We start from the raw sequence: 23131 nt of genomic DNA on the forward strand, positions 1-23131 counted from the left end.
ATCAACAATAATATAAACAATATTCCCTCTTAAAAAAGAATTAGAATGAAGTGTTAATATTCTGACTTGTTTAATTCTATTTTAATGTTCACCTTTTGTACATTTTAACTGTATTGCTCTTTTAAACTGTAAGCCGTCTTAACTCCCAATTTTAGGAGGAAGGAGGGATACAAATATAATCAGGAGGAGGGGAGGAGATGACAATAATAACTATTAATTTAAGGGGAAATAAGAGATCTTCATGCAAATTTAGAGATCTGACTCATCAGGATGACCATCTCTAGCCACATTTTATAGGCACTAAATCCTGAATTATAACACATTTTTCATGTAGAAAAAATATTCCATTTTTCTACACCTGTGATTTGTTCATTATAAAATTTATGCTGACATGGATAAACCAAAGAGGAAAATTTGTTTAGTTTTAAACCAGATGATTGAAGACGTTTCAATCCAAATTAAGAATAAATTCTATAAATTTATAAAACACCTTATAGCCTGTTTTTAGAAAAGATTCTGGAAATATTTAACATAATTCTAGAGGTGTTTTATGTAGACAAGATCTATCAGATACAGCAATGATCTCCATTTGTACGCGACTATTTCCCCCTTTGGTTAGAAGTTACTTTCTCTGCTATTATGCAAATACCTACATGTCTGGTTCAGACTTGCAAAATTACATAATCCAGGAGAACTGTGAGCATAAGGAATCATGTGGCATACTTTGCACTGGAATTCCTTCTGTGATACCACTTCATGTATTCCCTCATGAATCCAAGAACTTGCACATTCACTGCTTTTATTCAACTGGAACTAAGGTCCTCAAACATGCTGTTTGCCTGGCTCATTTAGTTTTATTAGGAATCATCTCACTTCCTTGCTCTCAGCATTTTGTTCTTACATTCAAGGCTGCTGCTGTGATGGAGCGACTCAGTCCTCCTGAGAATCTTTGTGGCTTTCTGTCTCTGCTAGAAAGATCACATATATGCATTTCTGTATTTGTACCAGTATGTTATATTCTACTCCATGTTTTTAGCTCTGTCATTTGTAAATTGAGCCACACTATTGATTTTATCCCCTTTGCCATAAAATCAATGATAGCAAAAGCCACTACCCACTATCCCAAGAAACACAAGAGAACACTGGTCAGACTTGGCACTGGCTATGAACTTGGGTTCATTTGCTAGCCAAAGTTGTCTTGAATGCTATAGGAACTGAGGAGAAGAAAACAGTACAGTGGTGGAAAGGAAATGTGTTTCCTATGGATGCACATTGTGTTTGTGGCCTGTGCCACTCTCATTAAATGAGTTTCAATGAACATGCTAGAACCCTTCAATATCATGCCATGCCATGTACGAACTGATTTTTCTTTTCAGTGGTTGGCAGGGTGAAGACATTTGCATTTCATCCATTCCTTTTACTGCTAAATGAAATGGATGCTCTTGCCCTCGTAGTTTTAATTATTTTATTTTTATATTCATTCCTATATATATATATATATATATATATATATATATATATACTTCTCACTCTTAATTAAAGTACATATAAAATATTGATATAAAAATAAAATACATATGCAAATAATACATTCTATTTGCTGACATATAAATTGCATTGTTGTGACTGCTGCTCCCTATGGTGGTCACTTACTTATCACCAAAAAAGACATTGCTTTGCATGTGATAATTCATAAGTAGAGACTAAAAGTTAAATCCTAACTTTAGAATTAAGTGATACATTTTTGCACTTCAGGACAGTTATTACATTCTATCCAGTGACAACTAAATTGTGAAGAATGAAAGGATAAATGTAATCGAAAGTATAAATAGCCCGAAAAACACACCAAAACTATGAAAGTATAAATGTTTGTCTCTGGTATGTCGCTGAAAGTGAGTAATTAATAGAACATCATCAAGCAAATGCAGGTGGTGGCGATGGTGGTGGTGAAGGACCAATCTCATTATTTCTCTTACCTCCTTAATTCCGGTAATCTGAGAAACAAAGATGTCCACTAAAATAGTAGGCATGACCATGTGTTGATCTCTCTGTCTCAGTATTATGTTTTGCTGTCCGCAGTAGCAATAAGGAAACTGGCTTGAGCAGCCTTTCCTAATGGTGGACTTTTTGTATTTCTCCCCAAGAATCCTAGACATCATGTTATGCTGGACAGGATGTCCCATCAGTACTATAAGAATTTTATTCAACCTATAATTGTTACAACCAAAATTGTCATTCCAAAATTGCACTTACATTTCAAGGAAAATTACCCCTGTGTGCCAATGAAGGCTTCTTGAAATTACAAATAGGGGCTTTAAAGAGGTCATTTTTGTCAGGGTCAGGACAGGGAGAAAAAGAGTTACATTTCTCCTCTGCATCACCAACAGTCATCCATCTGCTACTCAGTATCCCCACCGTCCATGTCACATACATTATTATATAGAACAGGAAAAATGTAAGTTCAGCTTTGTATGCCTGATGTAACAGTCAAGATATTAGACTGTTACATCAGGCCTACAAAGCTGAACTTGCATATTCAGAAGACAAATTGTGATAATGAAGTAATATCCATCTTTGAATCCTCTAGAGCCAGGGAACGGGGTGAGGAGGGGTGATGGTACAGTTGAATCTTCCAGTGAGGCATGACCAAAATAAACCTCTTGAGGCAGCATTTGGCTATCAAGAACATGGCAGATTAAAAAAATGAATACAGAGAAGCACCAGGAGAAATTGATAGCTGGCATTTTTCAACAACCTAGGGGAAGTGTAAATAAAGTGAGAGCAGGGAATGATTTCCAGTCTAGTCCCAATCTGTATAACTATTGTGGCTGGGAAGATTCAGAGAATGAGTTCAGAGAATGTTTGATATGTGATGGGTACCTCTGGGGAGAAAGGTGGCATACAAATGAAATAAATAAATAAATAAATAAATAAATAAATAAATAAATAAATAAGCAAGCAAGCAAGCAAGCAAGCAAGCAAGCAAGCTTGGAAATAAAGATATTATAAACTATTTTTTTTTAAAAAACTAAAGGGGCAGGAAATTTATGCTCACAATTTTCTTCATACTAGTCTCCCAAGCCAAGATAGTGACATACTGAAAGGTGTAGGGTGGGGTAGAGGAACGAGGCTGGGTTTGTAATAATGGGAGACAACACCCAGTTTCTGAGCTGGAATGCTGGCATGAATGCCAACAGAGCAATATTTTTTTTCTCCACAGGAATAGCTCACTGGTCTTGCTCTGGGGCTCTGCTACTTAAAAGGCACGGTGGAAACTCCCAAATAATGTTCTTCTTGTTTCTAGAACAGGCTCAGGAAACACAACAGCTATCATCCTTGATTAGGAAGCAGCTACATGTGACAATTTCTATGAGAGCTATGATAAGGGTTTTCTCCATCACTACACAAACTAACAACTCTACAGGGAAATGTTAATGCTTCTTCTCCCATTGTGACTGCCTTTTTATTGCCGGATTTAGCACATCCTGACTCAAGGTGAAAGAACTCACGTGGCTGCTACTGGGAAGGCCCATGATGCAACCCTCTTTCCTATTTCACAGGATCGGCATTAGGTCTAATTAGCTGTTAGTAAAGTGTTTGGGAATGGCCAGATGAAAAGGCAGTTCAGCATACCCATCAAGTGGAACATTCTGGTCTATGAGATCAAAGATGGGAAGGAAAGAGGAGTCAGAAGGGAGTTGCATCTAAAGCAGCTTTGTCTACTCCAATGGTAGTATTGCAAGAATGGAAGAAACAAAAACTCTCACAGATAGACATTGGGTGGAGGATTAATTAAGAATGGGGATATTAATTTAAGTAGCATGATGGAGTTGCATAGCTGTAACAAACTTGCCAGTAGTTTCTTTAGATTTCTTGGAAATCCTTGTCAGTCTGCAGGAAAATCATTAATCCCAAATCTACAAAAGGATCCTTTAGCACCCCCTGTTCCACTACTGGCAATCCTCACTTATCCTTCAATATCTAAAAGATGAAAGTAAGTGCAACAGAAAGCAAATGAAGTGAACATTCTACTTGCAGGAGATCTTGTATATCCTTAATTAAAACTTCTGGGAAAATTTATCTTGAAGATACAGACAACCACAGGGTGAAGCAGATGGGACCTAACATGGGTATGGCTTTTAATATGTTGAAACTATCATCTGAAGAATAATAGTTTACAGCATGGTGAGAACAACATCCAGATGTTGATAAGCCACTATGCCACAACATCTGTATTGATCGGGAGTGGACATCTGTGTCAGGATAGGAAGCTGCATTAACTCCCTGGTGGACCTTAAACGGATGTACCATCTCACCAAACCTGCATCCACAACAAAGTTTTCCCCATACCATTTAAAGGACAAGGGGAATTTTCATCATGTTAAAGACACACTTCATGTTCATTTCTTGTTTTTTAAAAAGGCCTCTCTTGGGCCTAAATTGGCCAGGGTGGGCCAAAATGTAATGGAAATGCCCCTTCATGCTCCCTAGAAGGCATTTTGAAGCAAGAAAAGGGAATTTGGAAAATTAAAAAATGTGTTTGATTCCTCCCTGCAAAGCCCAGTGGGCCCCCAAGTGTGATGGAAATGCTCTCCACACACCCCTAAAAAGCATTTTAATGTCATTTTTACCTCCCTTTGGACCCCAGGGGCTATAAAAATGGCTCTAGGGGCCTCATGCAGCCTGTGCTGTACATTCAGCATGTGAGTATCTAAGGGCCCAAACAGACAGGCCAAAATAAAGCTGCTTCGGGTCACTTTGGAGGTATGCTATTTAAATTATGCATACATCCTAAGAGGACGGAAGCCACGCTCCAGTCCCAAAGACTAGAACACAGCTTTGGTGCAGCTTCTGGCCTCTTAAGATACACATGTCATTTAAAAACAACATACGTCCAAAGTGACCTGAAGCAGCTTTATTTTGGCCTGTCTGTTTGGGCCCCAAGATTTTTAATTTCTAGCTTATTTGGTCATACAGCAGATAGGCCTTGGTTTATTACACTGTAAATACATTTTTTTTACATTGCTCTTCCAGAAAATGACAAGTCTCTTTATGGGATGCAAAAGACATTTGCATTGTTAGTCTTGTGATGTGAACCAAAATGTAGAACACAGATATCGTCAAATTGTGTTATGCAGGTCTTCGATGTGCATACAATTTAGAGAAAGAGTAAACAAAATTGTGATATAAGTGAAAACAACAAACATAAATACTATAGGGAAAATGACTTGCAAAAAATATATTTTAAGAAAAATTGTGTACAAAAATCAAAATTAAATCTCACCTGGAATGGGAAAAAATGAGGAATTGAGATAAATTGAAATTGACAAGTTTATGCATCTCCATTTTTATCTCTCTCAAATTTTTTTTTTTAATGTTCCTCAAAATCCTGCCAAATACTTAAGGTAATTCAGAGCAGACATTAATTTCTTTTTCCACTTCCGAGTCTGTGATTTGTTTCAGTAACTTTCAAAAGAGAAATTGAAAAGTTTTCCTGGTTCATCAGGAAAAACATGTGAACTTGTTTTGTAGCTGATGTATGGTAGCTTTTCATGCAACAAGGTTGGGGACCAATAGCAGGGGAATGGGATGTCAGCAGAGGCTGAGAGCAGAGAGAAATGGAGAGGACTGTGAAGGAGAGGTTAAACCTGTACAAGTAAATGAACATGACAAGTGTTCTGTTCATTCTTCCTTAGGTGAGCATCCAAATTGGATGAGTGTTAAGGGGGGGGGGGGTCTTTTAATTCTTATTTCAAACTCTTTAAAAAAAAAGACTATATGAGGTTCTGCCAGAGCAAGATGAACAATAAACACAAGCAGATTTTTATCTTGTGGTTCTTTTTTGTTGATTAGTTTCGGTTGCTCTATTTCATTGCTACTCAAGATAAAATTGCTAAATTGTAATTTAATTAAATCAGCTGACATGCAAACAAAAGGTAATGAATTAAAGTGTTTTTTAAACAACCCAAAATGGATTCTTTTTCTTTTTTTGCTGTAGGAAAAGCAGTAGATCTCCCAAGCAGTTGTCATACTTTTAGCAAAAACAGCTGCCTCCCAAGGAACCTGGTGGAGAGTACCAGAAGTTCGATCAACTGAGGTATTCCTTTGCTGTACTAAATCCAACAGTTTTACACATGCACAGTAGATATATGTATGACAAATAGAAGTACACATACTGAGAAGTAGAATCATAGGGCCATTCAGTCCTTTTCCCTGCCATGCAGGTACACAAAATCAAAGTGCTTCTGACAAATGGCCATCCAGCCTCTGTTTAAAAATCTCCAAAGAAGTAGACTCCTCCACTCTTCAAGACAGCATTTTCCACTGTCAAACAGCTCTTACATGATACAAGTAGTTTCTTGTATCATGCACATTTGTACCCACTACCTCGAATAAGCACATATTTAGCTGTTTCTGAAACATTGGTATCTGATTCATCCAATTTGCATTGGCATTTTATTTGTCCAAAATGGCTAGAATGTCACATATTACGTTGGCAAAACACCAAACATGAAAAACTACAGGCACTGATGAAGCAGCAGAATATGTAAACCTGCCCTTTCTGCTTCCCTTAAGTCTCCCTTTGATTCTTATCCATGCCCATTTGCTGTATGTGCCAAATCTAAAGTCAAGAAAGGTGCCATAACTACAAACTTTAAAAAATGATTTCACAATTTTTTTTCCATACCAAGTTTATTGAAGCCAGTTTTGTCATGCCAAATGTTACACATCATATAAAAACATTTTAGGGCCATGTAAAACCATAAAGGTAAAAGGTAAAGGTAAAACCATACACATCCAATTTTTATTTGTGGTAAGTTTGCTGAGATTTTTCATTTGTCTATGCACCCACTTAAAGCACTTAAAACAAAATGTAACCAAAAACAAAAAAAAAACAAAACCCTAGCAAGAACAATCCCTGTTCTTTCTCACTCACTTTTTCCATGAAGGCAACAAATGCTTCCAGCCTCTTGATTACTTATCACTGTGCTTAAAAGGACTCCCTCTAGTGGAGAAACTTTTCCTTCCTATTTTCTTAGCCATGTAACATTTTGAGAATTTATAACCACGTACTTGTTACTGTTGTGTTTTCAAGTTGTGTCTGGATTATGATGACCCCAAGGCAAACCTATCATGGGGCTTTCTTGCAAAGATTTTTGCAGAGGAGGTTTATCATTGCCTTCCTCTGAGGTTGAGAGCTTATGACGTGCCCAAGTAGGTTTCGTGGCCAAGTAGGGAATTGAACCTTGATGTACTGAAGAATATCATAACACATATGTTAGGCAGTGAAGAAGTACTGACACATAGATCCTCAGTTGAAAGGGTTTCTCAGGTAGTTGTGTTGGGAAAGAAAGACCACTTCCTGCAAGAGGGTCACTCATAACAGCCTGAACTAGGAAAGATGAACTAGAGGATGGGCTCAAGTTTATATGTTCAAGACTTCACTGATAGTTTATTTAAAAATAGGGTCTTTCTTATTTAGGTTTAACAATATGCTTTTATTTTTCTTTGGCCCATACAGTATCATTTCACAATGTGGCTAAAACAAACTTTTTTTAGGGAGAGAGGGGGACTTGTTGAGTAGCCTTAGCCTCTTGCAAGCAGCCTGATGTCATGATAGCTGAATTAAATTTAGTGCAATTTCATTGGACTTTTTTATGGATTCCCATATCCCAGATGAAACACACTAAATCACCAGAATCATGTATTCAAGCCAGGTATTCAGGGGCAGATGGACACCCAATTAATGCTGAGCATGAACAAATATTTGGCAGTATTATTTAAAGACATATGAATAAAATGGTGTTTAGGTTTAATATAACTGTATTTTTGCTTTTAATCCATCAGATTCTGGAATCATATTTGACAGAATGATGTATCAGTCACAGTGCATAGTCATACTGCCCTACTGTACGTATTTTGCTATTCTGCTTTAGGCAACTGAATGCTTTAAAATAGGAATATTAGCCAACTATTAGCTGAAGTGAAAAATTAACAGAGCTGGTAAACTTCCATTTCATTGGGATATTTGGAAAACAATGAAGATGCAAATGACTTGCAACAAACACCTAAAATATCCTTGACTTTATCCTTGTTGATTAAGCAAATGCTATCAGCTCAGAATAAAAAAAAACATTTTCAATGCGCATCAAGATTAATTGCATTAAATAATCTGTCTTTGCTACCCCACATATTATAGGGATGGCATTCCCTCAGTTCTGTTATTTGTCAACCTTACTGATATTGAATAGGTGCAACCAAACTGATATATGAAACCAGTGAGATCTCTTCTTTACATTTTGATATTTTCAGACAGAAGGATTCTGAATGTTCAAACTCTGATCTCAAAACATCTATAGACAACATGTTGAAGTTTGGCTGTTGTGTATGAATTCAGAACATCTCATGGTCCACATCTGAGGGGATTAGTTCCAAGTATTTTGGCAGGTACGTTTCTGTAGGGTTTTTTTTTTTTTTCCTTTATAAATCTCAGTTTCAGTCCTGTTGATATGCATAAATAATCCATTATTGTTGCAGGACCACCTTTCTTTGCTGGGACCCTTCATGCGAACTTCTTTTTTTCTGTTGTCTTTGTTCTTTGTAAAACTATTGGGCAGAATTGCATGCATCCTTTCAGTGGGGTTTCCGCTCATGAAAAATTGTAGAAAAGAACGGCTGTTTTTTTAACCACACTTGCTGTGCCAGGCAGCGCCATCAGGCTGTTGACATAAGGATAAATATGCATCCTTCAGTAAGAGTGACACATAGTTTTACAAGAAAACATTATCACACCGCACTCTGGACAAAGCTGGTACAGTGCAGCCCATGCTAGTAAAAAATGGGATTTTCCACAGGAAAGAGAGAAGACAGAAAGAGAAATGTTAAATGAAAATGTTATGGTTTTATATGGAAGTAAGGAGAATGTGCATAAAAAGGGATTACACGTATTAATAAAATAATATTGTTTTCTAAGGATGATGATGATGTCTATAAATTGCCTAACATAATAAATACTCAACTCATTCTAAGTCTGTGATGGCAAACCACTTTTAATGTAAATATCATGAATTGGTGATTTGCTTCTTCACATCAATTGTAGCAAAAGCAGCAGAAAGGAAAGTCTACATAATTTGAGAAGTCAGAGGAGAGGAGAATAGCAATAGCAATAGCAAATACATTTCTATACCACTTATCAATGCGCTCAAGCACCCCTAAGAGGTTTACAGTGTGTAAGCCAATTGCCCCCAACAAGCTGGGTACTCATTTTAGCAACCTCAAAAGGATGCCAGGCTGAGTCAACCCTGGAGACCCTGGCTGGGATTGAACTCACAACCATGTGGCTTGCGAGTGAGTGGCTGCAGTACTGGCATTTAACCACTGCACCACCAGAAGCAGAATGAAACCATGAAGAAAACATTACTGCTCTGGCATGGGGGTGGGGAGTCTGTAGACATGCAGATGTTTTTGAACTTATTTCCTATAAGTCCCAGCCACCATGGTCCAAAACACACTGCTGAAATAATCCCATTTGAGACCACTTTTACTGCCCTGGCTCAATACTGGGGAATTCTTGAAACTGTAGTTTTGTAAGACATTTTGCCTTCTCTGTGAGACAGCTATGGGGCCACAATGAAATACAATTCCCAGGATTTCCTAGCACTGAGCTAGGGCAGTTAAAGCGGTCTCATTATTTCTGCAGTGTGTTTTTGGAGTGGAGTCAAGTGGCCAGGGATGATAGAAGTTGTGGTAGACAGAGGTCTTAATTCTAGGAAATATTAACTTCAGGAAATGTATCTTCTTTAAGACTGTGGTGTTAAAGAAAAGGAGAGATAGGTTAGTTTCCCTTTCCATGCATGATCTGAATCCATCAGTGATCAGCCCCCCCCCACCATAACTAATGTGATTTGCATTTCTAAAAAACACTGCATGACAGATATTTAACATCAATTATTTAACATCAGGTGTAATTGGTCCTGAATCTTTATTCAAACATGATCTTATAATAGTCTGGAAAGGTATTTTTTGAAAGTAAATCATTGGCCCGTTCCAAACAGGCAGAAAGTATTTGCTGCGCACATACTAGGGTTAGAAAGGGGCGTCCTTTCCAGATGTCCCTAACCCTAGTATGTGCTCGGCGCTTACAAAATGGCAGTGCCCATTCTACATGGGCGCTGCCATCTCAACGTCGCGGATGCCTAGTGTCCGCCCGTCGCATGGCGGAAATGACACCACGAGTGCGTCATTGGCACCTTGTGGCGTCATTTCCGTGGCACAAAAAGAAGCCACTTTTAGCAGCAGCTTTTTGCTCCACAAGGGAGCCCCGCGGTATGGAAGCTGTGGCTCCCTCGTGGAGCGAGCGGAGGCGCCGGCAGACCAACCTTTTCGGGTGGTCTGTAAAGGGCCATTGCTATTCTTTCTTTAAAAAAACCCATTAATGACACTCATTATTTTAAGAGTGCTATGTTTATAACATATTAATTGCTTTTTATTAATGCGTTAGTTACTTTTAAAAAAATGAAAATACAAAACACTCTTCAAAGCAATTCTTTGGGAATAATGAGTAAACTTTACTGTTTATGTTAGAAAGTAACAATGTTAAATGTAAGAAATTAGTTCTGAACTCTTTTCAGAATTTCAGAATTTACTCCAAAATCCCACTGATTTCAATGAAAAAGAGATTTTTAAAATAAGTTTTGAATATTCAGTGTGCCTGTGTCATACGCAGGTGAGATATATGCTGAAAGCTGCACCGGAATTGCCTACAACAAAGTAAACAGCCTCTGTCTTCAGAATCCCTAACTGAACATGAGAGAACAGCAAAACACAGAGAAATGGGGAAAGCCTGCCTCAGTGGTTAACCCCAGAATTTGTTTATTTTATTATTTATTTAGAATGTTTAAAAGGCTACCAAAGTAAAAATCAGAAGACAAGTGGAGGCTGGTGAAAGGGAAAAAAACCCATCCCTCGATATACTGTATTTTCAAAGAAGCTTTCAATTGGTTTCTAGTGCTGTTACCACACTGCAGAATTAACGTGGTTTGGCTCCGCAGCTGCATCCTATGGAATCCTATGGACTTTGTAGTTTGCTGAGACACCAGAGCTCTCTGACAGAGAAGGATAAATGTCTCACAAAACTACAATTCCAATAATTCCATAGCATTAAGCCATGGCAGTTAAAGTGGTGTCAAACTAGATTATTTCTGCAGTATGGAAGCCTGGAAGGTTTAAATGTTTTTCTTTACTAAATTGGTTGTTTAATTTCATATATTCATAGTGTTAGGCTTTTGGGGGTAGGGAGGTTTGCTGAAATATGTTGATTTGCCCTTCTTTTGTGTGGTGTAGGAACAAACCTATCTCAGTTATATCCACATTATTTCTGCCTCTGATACAAAATTTTCTGTTAAAAAAATGATGGCCAGTAACATACCAATTTTGTTAACTAAGGCCCATTACAAACGGGCATAAATTACAGACTGGGTCCGTATTAGGGTTAGAAAGGGGCGTCCCTTCCGGATGCCTCTAACCCTAATACGGACTGAGTCTGTTCAAAATGGTGGTGCCCGTTTCACACGGGGGACACCATCTTTACGTAGCAGATGCGCTGCGTCTGCACATCGCACGGTGCATATGATGCTGCGAATGCACCATTGGCGCCTCGCTGCGTCATAACCGCGCCGCGGAAAGAAGTGCCATTTTGGGGCTTCTTTTTGCTCCGTGAGGGAGCCACGCGGTTTGGCTGCTGCGGCTCCCTCACGGAGCAACCGGCAGCGGCACGAGACTGCCCCTTCTGGGCGGTCTGTAAAGCGCTTTAGGTATATTTGAATTTTCTAGTCTCAGAAGAAACTCTCATCTGATGCATTCCACCACTATCACACCTAAATTAGAATGAATATAAGTGAAGCATAACTGTTGCACAGATCTCTCAAAAGTACAGATTGAGTCTCCTTTATCCCAAATTCTGAAATAGTCTAAAACCCACAATTTTTACATGTTTGGCTGAGATACTGCTTTTTGTTGGTTCAGTGTACACAGACTTTGTTTTATGCACAAAATCATTAAAATATTGTATAAAATTACCTTCAGGCTATGTGTATAAAGCATATATGAAACATAAATGAATTTTGTGTTTAGACCTGGGTCCCATCTCCAAGATATTTCATTATGTACATATGTGCAAATACAGGTATTCAAAAATCCGTAATAATAATAATAATAATAATAATAATAATAATAATCCAACATCCAAAAACACATCTGGTCCCAAGCATTTTGGATAAGGGATATTCAACCTGTACTCTGAATGGAATATCTGCTAAAGATGAATAGACTTCTCATACTGGGCCAGGATTTCACTTGCCACAGTGCTTTTGCCATAGTTTGTGCTTTATGGTAGATTTTCATTGACCTCAAGAAAGGACTGTACTTTGGAGCATGTAAGGTATGTTAAATAATAATATGCTGCATGCAAGTGACAGTCTTCATACGTCTTTGATCAGGCAAAAGAGGTATGTGAGGGGGCAACATGCCCTTAAATAGCCTCCCTCTCACCTCCTGCATGTGATTTCATTTCACCCTATGGGCCAAGTGCAAAGCCTTCAGGTCTCCTCTCATGAAGGCCAATAAAGTCCCTTTCCACTGCAGCACCATTCACCACATAGCTCAGAGACCAGTTGGAGCAAATAAGGGACGTTAAATTTTAATATACTGCATGCGACAAACCTCCAAGTTCTTTGACTTACCTTTTATGGTAAGTTCTGCTTTGCTGGTTGCTTCACCTAGTTCATTGATGGCCACCACCATGTACTGGCCAGCATCTGATGCTGCAACTCCTGGGATCACAAGCGAACAGACCCCAAGGTCATTTTTGCTGAAGAAGGTTGGATCTTTGGAGATATTCCTGCCATCCTTGTACCAGGTTACCTGAGGTGCTGGACATCCAGTCACAGCACAACTCATGTGACAATCAAATCCCACAGTCACCACATGAGGTTTCAGTAGAACAAGGAATCTTGGAGGTTGTTTTTGGTTGATCCCCTTGTATTTTGGAAGCCTAACTTCAAATTTACCTGCATTTGGAATAAAAATAAAACCAGGTGCATACTATACTTGACATTTCATCTTACATGCAACTGGTAATACTGATTTAGTAGGATGGAACTGGAACAACATCTTGAGAGTTTATGATCCCACTAGGCAAATAACATAAAGAGAAAGTACAGACACATCTGACTATTTCTTACCTGTATTACATTTGTTATGTATTAACTCAATTATGTTTTGTTCACTTATCTGTGATTTTTAAAAAGAATTATGAACATTCTCAATTAAATGTATATTTCTGAAATATGATCTCTTAAAATAGTCATTTCTAGATATAATGTTTCTCAAGATATATATTTTAGGAAATATATATTCCTAAAACAACTTGATAAAAAAACTGTGTCACAGTATTTGGAGCAGCATAAAATCAGAAAGACACATATGTGCCAATTAATTCATTAATCTAAAAGTTATGGATCAGGTAATTCATATCAAAATTCAGAAAGATCAAATTATTCAAGCATTCCTATCAACTACTTAACTGGTATTTTCAATAATTAAACCATTCCAATTTGTTAAATCAAAAAGCTATGGGAAAGAGGTTCACAGCAATACCAAAGCCTGAAATCAATAAAGAACAAACAGATTAGGGCAGTCATGCCTTTTATGATTAAGCCTATGATGTTTCAGATGATATACACCCTAAACAGCTAATGAAAGAGCTTCTCCCTTTCATATAATGAGCATTCTAATGAAAGCAGTAGATAGTTGAGCAGTAGATCCAGGACAGATAAAACAAAGTACATTTGTACCCAGTACATAATTTGTTTATGGTGTTCACTGCCACAACACTTGATGAAAGCCACTAGTTTAGATGGCCTTAAAAAGAACATGGACAAATTTATGAAAGATACATCTATCACTGGCTAGATTATCACTGTGATGCTATCTGAGTAGGAATAGGAAAATCTTGTCAGTTTCATTTTGTTCTTTATTTGTATGCTTCAAACCTTAAATCCTTTCCATTCTGAATATGCAGTTTGTGAATTTGGAGAAATTGTTTTAAAAAATGAATTAAAACTAAATTCCTCCTTATTTGATCAGCTGGAATAACTCCATCTTTTGCAGAAAGACTGCAAAATCTGCGCTACTTAGGTCAGGGAAAAGATGAGTAGGCAAACCATGATAGAAATGTGTAGTTGTATGGAGATGCTGACAGGGAGAAAGTTTTCTTCCTCTGTTTAAAAATAACTAAAACTCTGGCCATCCACTGGAGCTGGATGCTAGGAGATTTTAGTATAAATAAAAACAAGTAGTTCTTCACACAAACCACACAGTGGAACAATTTGATTTATTTCCATGAAATGTGGTGATTTTCCCCAATTTGGATGGCTTTAAAGAAACATTTGACAAAATTCAAGGAAGATGGGACTACTTGTGGTTACTAGGTATGATGTATACATTTTCCATCCAGTAGCAGAGGGGATGCACCTCTGTGTATCAGTTGCTGGGGAGCATGTGTAGGGAAGGCAGCAGTGTTGTTGCATGCCCTTCTTGTGGGGTTACAGAATGACTAGATTGATAGACCAACTGGGCCTTTGATCTTCTTATGTTCTTATCCTTCAGGACATACCAAGCAAACATTAATGATACACTGAATAAAGATAGAGTCAACAAAGGGCAGTTTACTTTCAATGCATTTCTGAGAACCAAGGTGTCATAGTGGTTAGACTGAGGATTCTGATCTCTACTGAGCACACTCTGTGACCTTGGGTTGACCAGTAACTCTCAGGACTGTTGTGAAAAGAAAGTGAGGAGAGCTATCCATGTCAGGTTGAGCTCACTGGGGGAAAGGTGAGATATAAATATAATACATTAATCAATTAAATAATATTTACCCCTTTGTTTATGAATACACCAGGGCTGCACAGTTTCAGAAGGCTCACTTATTCCCATATAGTTTTTTGCCAGGACTCTGAAGAAATATTCCCGGCCTGGGATAAAATTTGCAACAGTGCACTTGTTAGTGTAAATCAGGTCAGCCACCATATGCCATGACCCTTTGCTGGCATCACGTCTCATGACCATGTAGTTTAGATTTCTGTCTCTCATTTCAGTTGGTGAAGGCTCCCATATCAAAGTCACTGTCTCAGGGACTTTCTCAACAAGTTGTATAGGGCCTGGGGATTCTGGGACATCTGCAAAGTGAAAACAAGAAAAACTCAAAGTCATAGTGAGCAAATTTGAAATGGGACAAATCAATAATGTATACATTACAAAAGTTGCAAATTAATTGAAGAAAAATATTATCTACACAGAAGCTAACCAAAGGCTTCTTTGGACGCTTTCCTCACCTCATGGGGTTACTGTTATGTGAGGGGGAGAATATGGGGATCCTCCACAAGTAGAAGAGATTGTCCTCACTACAAAAATCGACTCTCTAATTCATTGAAAGTGATGAAGCTGGTGAGAAGGACACAGTGGCAGACTCTCTCTCCTTAATTCTCCTCCTCACATAACAGTAACTCCAGGAGAACACACAAAATACTTTATTGTGAATCTGATGTAAAGAATTAACAGCTAGCATCCTGTTACTGACTCACGTATGCAGAAACCCCTTTTTGGATGGGAGTCAGAGAGTATTTTCTTGCCCTTGCATTCTGTCCAAGAAGCTCCCAACTTGAAATCACCAAGCCCCAGGAGGAACTACTGCTCATCCTTTTTAAAGGTGAGCAGAGGAAGGCAATTTAGACTATGACTATTTGGCTGCTCTGAGTTCCTGGGGGAAGGAATAAGTGAGTGCATACTGTTTCAGAACACACTCTCATTTCTTTCCCCACATCTGATCTGAGACCAACTGCTTCTCTATGGTCTGAATCACCTCCCCCCCCCCCCCCCACATTCCTCTCTTCCCTACTGGAAAAAGACAGCTTGACAGCTGCCAGACAGTGGGAAGATGCACAGCTAAATATGCAAAGCTATGCACACATGTGGGACCTCTACCAAGATGTCTTGTGATCAGAAGGGTTGGAAGGATTGGTGGATTATATACCCCCTTGCTTTGTATGTTTCTTAAATTAACATATTGTTCCCAATTAAGAAGAGCTTTCTAAACAAATGCTAACAAATTTTCAACTAGCCTCAGATTGTAATAGGCTGCTGCAAACATTATTTTAATTACTCAGTTGCTGTCTATATTGAAAGTAAAGATGCAAATAGAGTCAATATCTTCACTATGTTATCATTAGTTTTAATTTGTTACATTGCAAGAGGTAGGGACAACGAGAATTCAGCTTAAATGATCTTAAAGTCAACATAAGCTTTGATCTTCCATATGGAAAGCAGCCAGTTTTCACCCTCTTTGTCTCCCAGGCAGAAATGTCTGTTGACAGTTGGTACAACTGTTTTTGTAAACTGTAAACTAAGGGGATGACAGATTGTGATAACTTGTGGCTGGTGTCTTATTCCATTGCTGACAGTTGCAAAAAAATGTCTGCTATGGTATGTGCTCCATAATCCTTTTTTTGGCAATGCTAAATATGCTGACTTGTGACCTCTAAATCCATCACAGGCTATCCTCTCAAGGACAATAGATAAGTCTGCAGGGGTGACACCACTCTAGCCTGCTTAAATAGCAAAGGATTGTCATTTAAGCAGAAATATGGTGTTCAACTAATTTTCAAGGTAAAGGGATGTAGTCACAGATGGTACATGAACCCCAGCAATCTCCCCCCATCTTTACCTAGAACTTGGACTAGGAAGCTGAAGGTCTCTTTTTCCCCAAGTTCAGATCTGAGGACAATGGAATAATGCCCACTGTCAGAAAAGTCAGCTCCTGGTATAATAAGTTGGCTCACTCCTTCTCTTGTAGCAGTTGTGGCCTTTGCAGGGAGAACATGCCCATCCTTCAGCCAATACACTTCAGGAGGTGGGGAAGCCTGAAAGTGGAAAAGAGGTACTCCCCTTATGCTCTTTTTAGCATAGACATAGTTTACATACAGCAAGTATGGTCAGCCTGTAATTTGTAGGGGCTACTTGATTTCCATACCATGCCTGAAGGTTGTAAATATAAGTTGACTGGTAAACCAATTTTCTCCTGAAGCTTGGTGCCTATCTCACAGTGAGGGTTTTAAATTAAGTGCATAGAGACTCACACACAGCACCACATAACACAGCTTACTGAGAGCTTTGAAATCTTATTCTTTTGTTGTTGTTGTGTGCCTTCAAGTTATTTCAGACTTATGTAAATCCTAAGGAAAACCTTTCATGGGGTTTTCTGGGACTGAGAATGTGTGGCATGCCCAGGGTTACCCAGTAGGGTCCCATGGGTGAGCAAGGAATTCAACCCTGGTGTCCAGAGTCATAGTTCATTGCTCAAACCACTATGCCAGACCATATACTATGTTGGATTACAACCCTCAAAACGCCCCAGTCAGCATAGCCAGTTGTAGCAAGGCCAGATTCTGAGAGCTATAGTTCAAAAAGTAATTTTTACAAGTCCTTATATTATTCTACCTATCAGGCACATAAAATGAAACGTTAAATTGTAACATTACACTGCAAGACACATCTCTGTGCTTCTTACAACATTTTTCTTCTCCTTATGAATGAAACTCAGGGCATTAAAATAATATATGGTTATGAAAAGATAAAATACATTTTTTAAAATGTAGTTGCTTTGTCAAGGGCCATACCAAAGATGTTTCAAGAACTGAATCAAGCCCATTATTGTTATGTCTCTTCAAGTCAACTCCAATTTTCTGGGACTCTATCATAGTGTTTTCTTGGCAAGAGTTATTTCCCTAAGGGTGAAAGATTGTGAGCTGCCCAAGGTAGATTTCAGTGATTGGGTGGGGAGGAGTGGTCTTCCAGTAGCCTTGTCCAACACTCAAACCACTATACCATCTTCATTCTGCAAATCAAACCTAAAAGGCAGCATTTGGCAAATGTAGGTTATAGCCTTGTCATACAAAATTGATTTTCTTTACACTCTTTCCTACTAATCTGTCTGTGGGGGCAAAGCAGCTGGGTAGCTTGGAGTGGCCTCTGACCTCTCCAGCTGTGATCAGCCCCCAGGACCACAGCGACTGGACAGCCTGCTTCCGAAGCTAACTGCCACCATGATTCCAAATGAGCCACCAGTGGTTTTTTATTGCTCCTTTTGTCAGCAGCTTCAGGCCACCTTAGCAAGTCTCAAAGCAGCTTCCAGCCACATTGGGGATATGTGCCATCTAAACGCCAATCAAGTACTTATATTAGACAGTTAATACATCTTGCAGATTTGATATTATTGTACAGATTCTGAGCTTTTTAAATGTCATTTTTGTCTCACTTTATATTCACCTTGAAGATCTTAAAAATATGACATTTTAAAAGCTCAGAATCTGTACAATAATATCAAAGCTAATAAAAGCACTTGATTCGCTTTCTAAGCTAAGAAAATATAGACAACATAGACTTTCTGCATGATAGGTTTCTTACTTACTTCAAAAGGAATGCGTACACGAATGGTATCCCCTGCTTTTACAATCATAAAGCTTTTGACAGTGTCCTTTACTAAAACCTTGGGATGAACTGGAAAGGAAAGAGTATAAGATAAATTTATATCACATAACAAACTATAAGCACCTTGCAAATACATGGAATACATAGAAAAACACTGGCTGTAAATTTTCCAGATACTCCCGAACCTGGGTTTACACAACTATTAAATCACCTTCTGTAAATAATCTGATTATCCTAAACTCTTGTATATAGGTTATAGTTTATTATGAAGAGAAACAGTTAAATCAGTAGTGCTTCCATATTTACTGAATAATTAAGTATAACAGTATTCTATCTTTCTACACAATCTGATGAAGCCACTTGAAATGATGTCCAGAACCTTAGCTATGGGGGTTGTTTAAAAATGTCTCACCTATTCTCCCTTTGTTTCTCGTTCTGTGTAACTGTTATCTATCACACTCTAATTCCTGCCATATTGTTCTGGATGTAGTAACATCATCCATTTCCTTCTGATTCTTATATATAGCAATTTTAGTGCTGATAAACTCACTGATTCCTTAATGCTTCCATTTTCCCCTCCCTCTTCTTATTGTTTCCAATTTGTGCCTTCCATATGCCCTCTCTAATTGCTGTTCTGATCATTTCCCCAAATGTGGTTATGAAACAACAAATGATCAGAATAATGGTTACATAAAATCTAACGACAGAGCTGAGAAGTGCTACTTTTTTGGACTACAATCCTCAAAATTTTCCAGTAGCATGGCCTGTGGCCATTTTTGGCAATATCTTTGAGCAGAGGTACATATCTGTGATTTGAACCATTTTGGACAAACCCATTATTCACAACCCACATCCATGGATTTCAGAATATTTGCCAAGAAGTAACAAAGATGTTCATTTCACATGAATAGAAATTGCAGGTAATTACTTCTTCATATTGTAGTAACTACCACACAGTAAATTTTAAGCACTTACTTTGGAATCCCACAGGTGTTAGTCCATATTGCCTCACCCTTGTCCCACTATTTATTTTCAGAGCTCTCTATCTCTTTTCCCAATTATACCTACTCTCTGACACCTACTTCTCTCTCCCACCACTCTGTTCAAACCCATCTCCTATAAATCACCTTCCAGCATTCCTCTCACTGTGCTCTTCTCTTTTGATGTCCCCTATGTTTAAAATTGTATCCATCTCTTGTGTTCATTAGGCTGCCTCCATTTTTTCCTTTCAAGTTTTTAAATGTTCAAGTTTACTCTACTGTAGGTCATACCTACTCCTCCAGTGGAATTTGTCTTTCTGTCTTCTATTCTAATTTTGCTTATGAAAATTCTGAGGTTTCCCACTGGCTATCCACTCTAGAAAAGTGACCATACCATGGTTGTATATGTGCACCAGCTAGCACTAAATATATGTATAGATATATATTGCTCCTTTCCCAACTGTAGAACCACCACCAGCAGCAATAACATTAGTGATATGAGATCTATCCCCATAATGAACCAGATGCCTATGGGAAGATCACAATAAGACATGAATGCAGTAGCACACTCCTAACAGCAGGAGTCATACTGCCTCTTTGGAGTCATACTGCCTCTGATACAGGAGACTGTACACATATATATCTACCCATCCATCAATTCATCATGCTGAGTTGCCACTGAGCATTTTATTGTCCATAAATTTGTCTAATCTGCTTTGAAAACTGTCCAGTTTAGTAACCAATACTAAAAATCTTGTAACAGTGAATCAATAATTGCATAATACCCATAGTTTCATAGTAGCAGTTGCAAGTATGGAATACCACATAGACTCTCTCATTGTAGACCTTTAATTGTCAAAGCAACAGTTATATATTTTGGCTTACCAATAGGAGGTATAGTTTGGACACATGTGTCAAGTTCTACTGGTTCACCAAACCCCCCATCATTGACTGCTTTCACACGTAGGAAGTACATCTCCCTGGCTTTTAGTCCTCTAACTGTATATGTTGTCATTGGTATTGGGAGAGCATTACACTGGGTCCACTTTAGTATGTCAGAGTGTCGCATCTCTACAATATAGCCTTTGGCACGACTTTCTTCTTCTGATTCTGGTTGTATCCATAACAAGGAGATACTGCAGTAGTCTGTATTCACCACCTTAAGATCCCTCACTGGACCTGGAGGCTCTGAAAAGGGAAGATGAATTGATATTTCTAAATTTAAGTGATTTATTTTTCATTGAAATTCTGCCTCCATCATTTATCTTTGTTTTATTACTCATTGTAGTATATTATTTTATTATTTAATAATAACTAAATGTTTTAATCATTTATAATTTAATGGAAAATTCCATTCTTAATTCATCCTACACCTCTGAAAATCATTCCTTATTCTTTGCTCCACTGCAGATTTTCCTCATCATAATTCACTGGAAATCCCACACTATTCATTCTACAACAAAGAAAATAATTTTTTAATGAAAGACATTATATTGTCACACATAGTTTTAATAAAGCAACATATACAAATCACAAATCTTAACTTTGTATCTGATATTTTCCCCTTACACATTTTTTCATTGCCATTTCTTTTGGTACAATTAGTAACTATTCATATGATTTTGATTTTCCTCATTGAAAGAGATTAGTTTGACAATAGTAAGACAGATAATTTAATGTCACTGTACTATCATTTAAATTAAATTTGAATTTGAAGAATGGCTCTTATCAATTGAACTTATAAGAGTATAGAATATTTTTTGTAATACATTTCTCTCTCTCATTTTCACTATGCTCTTCACATAGATTTTCTGTGCAATGCTTTATATCACTTACTCATGGGATCTCGAGCAAAAACAGCTTCCGAAGGTGCACTGACTTCACCAGTCCCTGCACTATTAATAGCAGCTACACGGAATTCATACTGCAGTCCCTCTTTCAGATCAGTCACCGTATACTTCCTCTCTGTAAAACAGAATAGTGCAATGTGAAATAATTACATTCCAAACATGATGGGGTTTGCTACATCTACAATATACAATAACAGTTCTTCTAGCTAATCTCTCTAAAGGCACTTCTTGTCATGAAGAGAAATTAGTCCAAGGGGAACTGAGGAGCAAAAGAATCCAGAAAAATTGGGATGAAATTCTAATCATACTAGTTTTTCAAGATCTTGTTCCTACTGTCAAACCCTTTAGCCCACTTCCCCTCCTAAAAAATTATGAACTTCTTACCAGTTATGGGCAAATCAGAGACAGGTATCCAGGTGTTGCTGCCTTTCTTGCTTTTCTCAACTGTGTATCCCAAAATCCTAGAGTTTCCGGTTTTATGTGGTGCTGCCCATGAGAGTGTGATGGCACCCCTGTTGGCACTGACAATTTTTGGAGCAGCAGGAGGCCCAGGAAAGACTAGGAAAAAGTGAACTTGTCACATATATATATATATATTTTAAAAATGCTACCTCATAAAATAAGAGTAATTTGTAAGAGACAACTTTACTTCCATGTACTCAGACAGAACATATTTTCAAACAGAATGTCAGTTAGGAAAGAAAAGAAAAGAAAAGAAAAGAAAAGAAAAGAAAAGAAAAGAAAGAAAGAAAGAAAGAAAGAAAGGAAGGAAGGAAGGTAATTCTAGGAAGAACACAATTTTTTCTATTCTTCAATAAGCAAGTTAAAATTCATTATTTTCTAGACTGTATTAGTAATATGCTAGAATGCTGCTACAATGGCTGAAACTATAAAGTGTGGTTGCTTACTCAATGCATTCTCACATAACAGTAGGCAAAGAAATTTTGCTGAATAAACAACAGTATATGTATGTGCTGGTTTATGCACCCTGTTTGCTTTTGTTTTGTCTTCCGTTTGTTTGAGTGAATAAGCAAATAGACTGCACTAAACTGTCTAAATAAACTGGGCTCATAAACCAACTTAAAATTTAGGTTGTTACCATTTGAAGGCTGGATTGTTAGGGGTTATTTAACAATAATTCCAGGTTTATAATTGCAGTGGGCCCTTGATATTGTCTGGGGTTTGGTTCCTGGACCTACCAAAAACAGTGGATGCTCAAATCCCATTAAATAAAATGGCATAGTAAAATGGTGCCCCTTATATAAAAGGGCAAAATCAAGATTTGCCTATGGGAATTTGTATATTTTTAAAGAATTTTCAAGCCATGGATGCTTGAATCAGTGGATAAAATACCCATGGATAAGGAGGGCTGACTGTATTCCCATGAGGGTTAGTGATAGGTTCTCCCCCTCAAGTTTGTTTAATTGCTTTGCAAAGTCAGGTGTGAAAAGAATGCATTGCATCAGTATACAGTTCATTTACACTCTGGATTACTTAGAAAAGGAAGTAATTATCATGATATGTAAACAGAACCTTTATAAATGGAGTTGTCTTTGTTTGGGGAGGGTAACCCACTAATATGAAAAGGTTTTTAAAAACCTTAGCCCATTCAGAATTGAGCTGGGGAATTTCTCACATCACCAAGAACTTGAGGGCTATTTCAGGGTTGAACAATCCTGGAAGGTGACTTCAATTTGAAGTGAAAATTATCTTGGATAACATTTAGCTGGCTGCTAGCTGGAGGGAAAAGCCCAG

At 37.9% G+C, this 23131-nt stretch overlaps 1 protein-coding gene across 2 annotated transcripts in view; it reads right to left on the minus strand.

The window, feature by feature from the left end:
* Positions 1 to 6692: 6692 nt before the first annotated feature.
* The window catches only part of IGFN1 (immunoglobulin like and fibronectin type III domain containing 1), a 55823-nt gene continuing 39384 nt past the window's right edge, over positions 6693 to 23131 (minus strand). The window contains exons 17-24 of one of the 2 annotated variants that reach the window (XM_089514330.1): positions 21761 to 21934; positions 21363 to 21491; positions 20412 to 20714; positions 18527 to 18615; positions 16784 to 16979; positions 14940 to 15239; positions 12741 to 13067; positions 6693 to 8720 (exon numbers count right to left, since the gene is read on the minus strand). In XM_089514330.1, the coding sequence (XP_089370456.1) occupies positions 8716 to 8720; positions 12741 to 13067; positions 14940 to 15239; positions 16784 to 16979; positions 18527 to 18615; positions 20412 to 20714; positions 21363 to 21491; positions 21761 to 21934 (1523 nt within the window). In that variant the 3' untranslated portion in view covers positions 6693 to 8715. Of the gene's footprint in view, positions 8721 to 12740; positions 13068 to 14939; positions 15240 to 16783; positions 16980 to 18526; positions 18616 to 20411; positions 20715 to 21362; positions 21492 to 21760; positions 21935 to 23131 lie in introns of those variants that run through there. The other variant, XM_089514331.1, reaches the window with a different exon arrangement.

This window comes from Sceloporus occidentalis, unplaced genomic scaffold, assembly GCF_023333645.1.
Source record: "Sceloporus occidentalis isolate IW3139 unplaced genomic scaffold, rSceOcc1.0.p SCAF_3, whole genome shotgun sequence".
In the NCBI taxonomy this organism is placed as follows: domain Eukaryota; kingdom Metazoa; phylum Chordata; class Lepidosauria; order Squamata; family Phrynosomatidae; genus Sceloporus; species Sceloporus occidentalis.